This window comes from Euprymna scolopes, chromosome 10 (genome assembly GCF_053919585.1).
Source record: "Euprymna scolopes isolate OS-2025 chromosome 10, ASM5391958v1, whole genome shotgun sequence".
NCBI classification, from domain to species: domain Eukaryota; kingdom Metazoa; phylum Mollusca; class Cephalopoda; order Sepiida; family Sepiolidae; genus Euprymna; species Euprymna scolopes.
In genome coordinates this window covers 97,014,942-97,024,074 of record NC_136491.1, presented here as the reverse complement: position 1 = coordinate 97,024,074, position 9,133 = coordinate 97,014,942, and the positions used below count along the sequence as shown (strand labels likewise).

General features: G+C 34.8%; 1 protein-coding gene across 28 annotated transcripts in view; it reads left to right on the top strand.

Annotated features, from left to right (window-relative positions):
- The first annotated feature begins 1,579 nt into the window (after window positions 1-1,579).
- The window catches only part of LOC145286154 (uncharacterized), an 811,438-nt gene continuing 803,884 nt past the window's right edge, over window positions 1,580-9,133 (top strand). For all 28 annotated transcript variants that reach the window (XM_080134928.1, XM_080134927.1, XM_080134924.1 and 25 more), the window contains exon 1: window positions 1,580-3,142. In XM_080134928.1, coding sequence (XP_079991054.1) covers window positions 2,603-3,142 — 540 coding nt within the window. In that variant the 5' untranslated portion in view covers window positions 1,580-2,602. The remainder of the gene's footprint in view (window positions 3,143-9,133) is intronic.

Below are 9,133 nucleotides of genomic sequence, written 5' to 3'. Positions count from 1 at the left end.
CTACCGATCTCTGTACAACGCGTCGTGACTCTTTACTTCCTATATTTATTTCTCTCACGACTTTCGACTTGGGATCGGAGCGATATGTAATCTACTTCCATTGGCCCTGCCGCCAGCGGCTAAGTAAAACCAGTGAAGCGAAGAAGCGCGACCAAAGGAGTAGTAGTTTTTTTTTTTTGCTCTCTAAAAAAAAAAAAAAAAAAAAAAAAAAAAAAAAAAAATCTGTTACTTTCTATTCGTATTATACAAGGCAGTGTCCTTATAAAATTTAATAGCTATTTAATTTATTGTAGGAGAGGAAAAAAAAGGGGGGGTTTGTATTGGTGTTATACCGTGACTGAGCGCTTAAAATTCTTTTAGAAAAATAAAACAGAAGTTAAATATGGCCTGACAATTAAATTCTGAACCGATTTTTATCACACTGGATACTGGAATTGAAAAAAAAAAAAAATTTTTTTTTAATTAAAAAAAACAAAACATTCTCTCCCTCCTCCCTAAAACAAACAAACAAACAAACAAAAAACAACAACAACTGCGAACTGCTAAAAAAGAAATACCCGTTTAAATCAAACAAGAATGTATGGAATTTAAAAAAAAAAAAAAAAAAAAAAAGAAGGAAAAAAAAGTTGTAAGAAATATTACAACTTTTAATCTGAAATATACACACCAATGAAATTACCATTAGTTTTGGATTTTATTTAACTAATATCACAATCCTCGGAAATACAATCGGGCGATTATTATTATTATTATTATTATTATTATTATCAATATTATTTTTCTTTCCTTTTTTTAAAGAATCGAAAAAAGACCTCGGAAAGGTCTCTTTTTCTTCCTTCATTTATCTCACGGAAGAAATCGGTGACAACGGAAACATCAGTAGCTCCCTCCCCCTCCTCTCTCTCCATATAGCCCTCCCCCTTTCTCTCTCTCTCTCTCTCTCTCTCTCTCACGCACACCCTCTTTGAATATTTCTATTGAAGCAGGATAAGGATTCAGGGTTTATTAAGAAAAAAAAAAAAAATGACTGAGCGCTTCTGTTTTCTTCTCTAACATAGATTGTAGTATAGTTATTTGTATTCCAAGATATTTATATCATTAGTAAACGTGTTTAGTGTTTTCTGCTGTTCTCAGCCACTTCAAAGCAAACTAACTGCGCTCATTCTTTAAAAGATATGCCTCCTTTATTCGGGGAAGAATCAAAGTGAGACAATTCTTTCGTTTTCTCAGCCAATTAGTCTCACTGTTCTAGTTGTTGTCTCTAGATGGTTGATGTAGTCAAATGAAAAAAAAAAAAGAAAACAATACCAACTCTATTTACATAAGTTCTGTTAGCCGTATCCACGTGGCTTTCGTAAGTTTGGCTTAGCTTGTATTTCTTTATATTTATTGATTCTCTATAAGTACGTAATAGAAGCTTTTTATTCGAAAACAAAGCCCGATAGTTTTTTCTGAATAAATAATTACGTTACAAAACACGTTGAGTAGTTGTTAGGTATGACCAAAGATTTCCGTAAAAATAAAGTTGAAAACTCGTAAAACGATAATGAAATACAATTTTTGGTTTATTGCCAAGAAAGGCTGAGAAAAATAATCGTTTTTATTTTTTTAACACCAATTTTTAAAGATTTGATTTTCTTTTATCGAAATCTCATCGTGTCTGTAAAGTTTGGACATACAATATTCAACGTGCGTTTTATATAGTTATTATCGTATTTGTTTTTGTATATAATTTTTTTTTTATTTAATTGAAAATAGTTTTATATAATACGGTGTTTTGAATTCGAACCGAAGAAATATTTTTAAGGATACCTATATCCAAATTCTAATGAAATAAGGACTAAAGTTTGTCAGACTAAAGTTAATTTTTTTTTTTTTTTAATTTTGATTAAAATAATTTTTTTTAATTTTGGAGTTTATTTATTTTTCTATATGCCCAGTGGTAGAACTTTTCTATTGCTACTGTGTGTATGTCGTCGGCGAAGACGACGGCGACACTATCTCCCATTTTTCCCACACTACTGCTGCCGTCGAAGAGTATCATCATCGTCATCATTATTACTAAAAACATCATCAGTATTATCACCACTAGCAGCAGCATCATCGACAAGATCACCGTAAGCCTTGCTGCTACTCCCTCTTTGTGTCTTGTATTCCTACTTGGTTGTTGTATAAAAGGTTTGGTGGGAGTAGTAAAGAGATAGACGCAGTAAAAGTGTGTGTGCGCGCGTGTGTGTGTCTGGCCGCCGCCGAAGAAGAATCTATCTAGTTACAAGGAGGATATATACAGAGAAAGGAGAAAAAAATGCAGCTATCTCAAATGTAGGCTCTAAAGAAGAAAAAAAGGTGAATATATATTTGGGGGCAAAGAAGAAGAAGAAAAAAAATATATATACGGAGTACCAGACAGAAAACAAGAAAAGAAAAGCCCACCAAAGGAAAAAGATTTGCTAGCGCCAAAATATAAAGGCGTGTTTGAATGTGTGCGTGTGTGTTTTTACATTCTACTGTTTAAAAACAAAAACAAGTCGTTCCCGAAAACAAACAAAAACGGGGTCGAGAACTGGATTAAAAGGCTTGTTGTCGTCCGTAGTTTTTAGCTATGGCGGACAATATTGTCACCGACTGGCTTCGCTCGCTCAATTTAGTACACTACACGCAGGCCTTTCTTGATAATGGCTACGATGATCTCGAAATATGTAAACAGATAGGCGAGCCGGACCTGGATGCGATCGGGGTCCACAAACCCGAACATCGTTACCGAGTATTGGAAGCCGTGCGCATCCTCCGCGAACAAGGGGGCACGGCTGTTTATTTTACTTTGGAAAACCCGGAAGGTCCATGTCCCAACAGTGTTCTGGACAGGGTCGGACTGATCAGCAGAGACGATGGGATAGGCTGTGTCAATTCGGACATTTACCATCATACCGCCGGTCTTGGGGGCGTTGTTGGAGCAATGGACCGCACCGGGGGTGATACCCCGGTGCCGGACTCGATCCACTACCCCCGTCGGATGACCGACGAATACGAGGAAGGAAAGTCGGCTTTGCTTACCTATCCGAAAATTCAGCTAAAGCATATCATACGAGATAGGCTGGTCCGAGATGATATCGATCTATCTGGCCCGCCTTACACAACTCCGGTAAGTCTATTTTCATTATTTAATATTTTTGCATAAACCCCCCCCCCCCCAGTTGAACACAAAATCAGCTTATAGTTTATAACTCAAGGTCTCCCAAAAGAGAAACACTATACTCTGACTGTATATATACCTTCACCGTCTCGTTAACATTCTCTCACAGATGAAGACGCTTCAGACAAGGAGTAATCTCCCCCTTTACTTTCCGAAAAGAGGAGGTAGAGCCTGGGAGTAATGGTCTCCTGATACAGAATATAATACTACACTTTGATCCTAGTCCGAAAGCCGAGTTTGCAGAATACGAACCGTGCTATATTTTTTTAAATTTTTTATAGGATTTTCAAATTAAATTCAATTTTTGCGATATCTTTTAATTAAATTAAAGATCAACTTTTTAAAGCAAGTCTTTAGTTGGTAGTTGACCATTAAATTGTTAGGTGAAAGTACAAAATAGTTACAAAACGCATCCTCTTCCTGTTAAGAATGGAGTTCGGCGGACCTGAACGAGAATCCTCTCCCCTCATATATTAGTGCCCAGTCAATAATAATCCACTGAAAATGCAAAAAAAAAAAAAAAAAAAAAAAACAAAGAAAAAAAGCTGTTAACATGGGGAGGTTGGAGGTGCTTATTCCGAAAACCGTTTTGAGTGTGTGTGTGTGGGGGGGGTGATTCTCGTTCATGTCAGCCTGGGGTTCTAAATAACAACAACAATAATAATAAATTAACTTTTTACACGAAATGACTCTTCATGTAATAATGTTTTAAGATAAATATTTTAAATGCCTTATTTTTCTCCTATCACATACAAACCCTATTTAGCGACATTACCCAACATTATTATTTCAGCACGGTCCGTATTCTGCATATGTACCCGGATTTGTTTATATGCCTTGCACAGACAGCGATAAGGTTAGACACAGGTTACGTTTATTGTTACGATCCAAATCTCATCTAAAGGGGGTGGGGGACTCTGCCTCCGCTGAAAAAGAAAGAAAAAAAAAGAAAAAAGCTTAATCAGTTCTGTCTACATTCCTTCACTGATTAAGGTGCCCCCGAACGAAAAATATAATACATGGGACGGAATAGATACTACACATTGATCCTAGTTCGAAGGCCAGATAGCTATAATTGTACGATTTATTCAATTTCTTCAGTCGATGAGTATGACTCCAAATAAATAACTACGTTGACTACCTACCATTGATTCTTCGAAATGGATGATGCATATAAAATTGTTTTTTTTTTTATTACGAATTCAAATGAATGAACTATACGTGAATTTTGCCCCCCCTCCTCGAACTACAAATTACTTTCTAATCGGCAGCTTAAAGGCTTTCAACATGATTTTCGAAAGTCGAAAAGGTTACGATGTAAACAGACGTCAACCATTTTCTTTCTATTATCTAATAGATAGGAATGGCTGACTTGGATTTAATTTATTTACCGTTGGCTTTATACTTCACGCTTGAAAGTCATTTAAAAACATTTTAAATTGACGTATAAAAAAGGTACATTCTGGCTAAGATGCAAAAAGTCAACGATTACACTTCATTCAAACGAAAGATGAGAATAATTTTCACACGCGTCTCGTATCCAAGAAAAGAAAACCATCTTATATTATTTTGAATTCGCAGAATAGAAGCAGCCTCGTATTTTTATTTATTTATTTATTTTTAGATCTTTTTAAAAAATGTAGATTATCACGATTATCGAAAGATAAACCATATAAAATGTCTATTTTATGCAAGAAAGAGGATCGTTCACTACGCTTTTTATATCTTCCAGTATATATAGCCAGTGTAAACGAAATCCCTCATTTATTAATGATAGTAATAAAATAGTGAAGTGCGCCCTCCTCCTTCTATCACGCAGGACAGGATGTATAAATAAATAATTGAATTTGTTTCCACAGAAAATGTAAAAAAATAAAACATAATCCAAAACAAGTTCATCTCGATTCTAAACCGTTGACGACTTCATGCTTCTACAGAATTTAAACCGAACTTAAACAAAGCAAACCGACTTCTGTGTAAGTAAAGCTAGACCTTAGTTTATGATTAAAAAAAAAAAAAAAACAGTTTCTGTAGAAATATCGGATTTTTAAATAGATGTTTCAACGCACTTGTCGGGTGTTATTGGTTAATGGCTCAGTATATTCTAATGTGCAAGAGCCCTTCTGAAATATATGTATCCCAATGAGCTTCTGCACTATCAAAAACGAAATTTCGGAAATCGCAATACTGAATTTCACATGAAAACCATGGTATATATTTCGTATTTTTAAGGTGATTATATCCCAAAATTACGAAAATCGATAAGGTAGAAAATTATTTATTATAGAAAATAAAATGTGGAGAAAACGATCGTATTTGCTTATGTAAGACGCAGGAGAGTTCAAAAGGGAGATAATTTTCAGTTTCGATTTATTTTATAAAAAGCAAGATGGCCGCAAATTTTCACCTGCTAAAGTTTTTTGTTTAATAATTCATTAATATTCAAGTCATTTCGACTGCATAATTTGGAAGCTAACATTGTTATTAGAATTGATAAAAAAAAATCAGTAGAAACCATTGTTTTTTATCTGAAAACTCCATTTATCGACTACAAAATTTCGTTCTAATAGTGTACAAGCGCCGACTAATTACTTGCCTTCCGACCTTCTAGTTAGGATCAAAATGTATCTGTTTTAGACTGGAATCGTTTTTTTTTTTTTTTTGTCCCAATTAATTCACTAAATTCAGAGTTCCTTTTTAGACGAGGTAGATTATCTCTACATAATCGAGTTTTGCGCTGACTTTCGAGTTGATATCAGAGTGAAGCAGGTGCTTGTTCAATCTCTGGAAAGCCATAATCCCAAGCATTACTCCCTCTTTCGGGAGTAAGGATAGGTTTATTGTTTGGTGCCTAAGAAGTCGACCAGACCGATTACGGAAAATTTAGCCTCCATCCTTAGAAGGACCCCTTTTGGGGGAAGCTATATCTCAGTTTAAACCGATCTCCTGCCATATCTACTCTGAGGAGAAGGATGACTTTGCCCTCGTAAAGAGTAAAACAAATAAGGACCCCTTTGACATTTGTTTCCAATCAGAAGGTTAATTTCTCGATTGTCGTAACACTATTTTTTGTATAAACCCAAAACCATTAATACTTTTGCAGTTTACGAGCCGTATTATTTGTTATAGATAGAATTTAAAAGTTAAATTCGATTTTTGGTACTTATGCAGAATACAGACTGTGCTGAAATAATAACGTTCTCTAGAAAGCCATTCTTAACAGAAGGAGGGCTTTTCTAAAAACTACACTGTACTTTGACCTAAGAATCTAATAAACAAAATATACTATTTAAAAAATTGATTTAACTTAAAAGTCCCTGCTCGTATTCTGCATAAGTACCCATTACGGTATGTTTTATTTATTAAATTGTTAGATGAACATGCGGAATAGTTAACAAAAGCGCCCTCCCCCACCTATTAAGAATAGGTTTCTAAATAATATTATTCCAGCACGATCCATGAACTGCAGCAGCAGAACTAAAACGACTTGCTATATTTTTATCGCTATAATAATAATAATAATAATAATAATAAAAATAATAATAATAAAAATAATAAAAAAATGAATGTCGGGTCTTCCTATGATGATGATAATAATAATAATGCGAAATGAATTGTGAATTGATTGAATAAAATAAAAACTAGAAACACTAATGGCTGACCAAAACCAAATTAAAATAAAATCAAATATTTCTTTTCATAAAATAAACTTCTGATATTTTTTTTTTTTTTTACATTTTATTTACTAGGTTGACTGTTGTTAATGTCGTGAGACCTACACATGTCTATTATTCGCCTCTTACCATTTCTTGTGTGTGTGTGTGTGTGTGTGTGTGTGTGTGCACATTGCTCACACGCGTCAAATAGTCGCGTCATGGTTCAAAAATGCGTCCATGTTTACTACAGCGAACAAATGCTACAACTTCACAGCCATCTTTCGCACGTGTCTACAAAGATGCACACTTGCATGTTATTGTAATAATAATATGCACACGAAAAAACAAACAAAAAAAAAACATATGCCCCTGTCTTTCCTTCTCTCTTTGGCCAATTCATGCGGTTGTTGTAAACACTTCCCATTGTCGGAAAAATTATAGTCGCCATCTTTAAATTCAAAGAAAGGGGCTAGCCAAGAGAGATCGTTTACTCTAATTCATAATCTGTTCTTTAACTTGAAAAAAAAATCTGGATTTGAGTTATCGTTCTTCTGTAGCTCGTTTCATTTTCAATTTATTTATAAAGATGGCGACTATATTTTCAGGTCTAGTTTAAATTTCTACGTTTTAAATGTACTAGCAAAATTGTGGTAACTTAGTGTTTTTCATTGAAAGCACCCGTGGGGCGTGGCGCAGTAGTTAGAATACTTGGAAAATTCAATTTTAGAAGTCACATCCGTCTGAAGGTTGAAGGTTCAATTCTCAGTGTGGGCGACTGAAAAATACAATTGCGAATTACTTAAGACTTCTCCCAGTAATGGTTGATGGAACGAAAACATGCTACCCCCGTGAAGTAAATAAAGGGTTCCGTTCTAAATTCCGTCCAAATTCATGAGTTCTACAGAAACATTCCAGAGTTCGACAAGATATACACCTGAAGAAGGTCGGAGGTTATATCGACCGAAACGTTGTGAAAATAAACACTCCAGATAAAAGCAGTAGTCCGAAGAATCAAAATAATACAAGTAGTGTGGCGGACCTGAATAGAATTGCTCTATATATTGGTGTCCAATCAAATAATAATCCATTAAAAAATTGCAAAAAACTGAAAGCCGGAGGTTAGGGGTGTTTATTCTGAAAGCCGTTCTTGAAGGGGGTGGGTTCTCATTCAGGTACTCCAATAGTTTTCTTCAATCTTTTTTCTTCGCTACAAATGCTTTAAGTGTTTGGAATTTCACTATACATGAGTACTGACTGAAACAAGGAGTAACCTAATCGTCCCCCAAGCCTAAAAATAAATGCTAAAAAAAACAAAAAAACGCCCAAAATTATGCGCGCTCTTGCGTGAGCGTGCACAATAGCCACCACTTTTAATATAAATGATTTTATCTGGAAAAATACGTATTTGCGGGAAATTTAAATGCGATATTCGTTTTCAGCTTACCCGAAAACAATTAACAGTCGTCATTTGAAAGGAAAATGTTAAAGTGGAAACGAAGTAAACATTTACCAACTTGTAAAGATTAGGCATCCAGAGGAGTTCATTTCTTATGGAATCAGTTCCGAGTATTGCCGGAGAATCCTGAGTTAGTCAAGGTAATTACTGAAGCAGTTTACGATTTGAAAGCCACTTTTTTATTGGTAATTTTACAGAATTTGAACCGAACTGCTCTTTTAAAAAAATTTTTTTTTTTTAACCCTAACCCAAGTCGATTAGTCTATAGAAGCGAAGCAAGCACAATTTTAGATCCTAACCTAATTCTTTGGAATGCTTAGTGTCGCCTGCCTTTTTATATTGTGTTCGCGGCTTTCAAATCGTAAACTGCTCCGATTATTTCCGGTTCTGATTAGTCAATACTCTGAACTGAAATCCTCTGGGTGTCCATGTCACAAGTATCAACACAAAAATAACGCTAATTCGTAATGTGAGACAGTGAGACAGTAGACACTATAACAAGCGTCATAAGGAAATGTTGTAGGTTGTATTTTTTTTTTTGTTTTTTTTTGTCATTTTTGATCCCTTTTTCTAGGCTTTACATTTAAACCCTTTTAATTCCTTTTTCTTCATAATACAAGGGTCCCTTTCTGTGGGTGTGAATGAATTTCCCATTTCTTAAATTGTTTGTTTCGTCTTCATCATCACAGAAAAATGTTGCGTTCACGATCGCTAACAACATTGCCTGGCAGTTTCATCATTCCATTTGCTATGCATGACATTTTATGGAGAAATACTCTTTTAATATTTATAAATGCAAAATACTGTCAGATCTGCACGCACGCACGC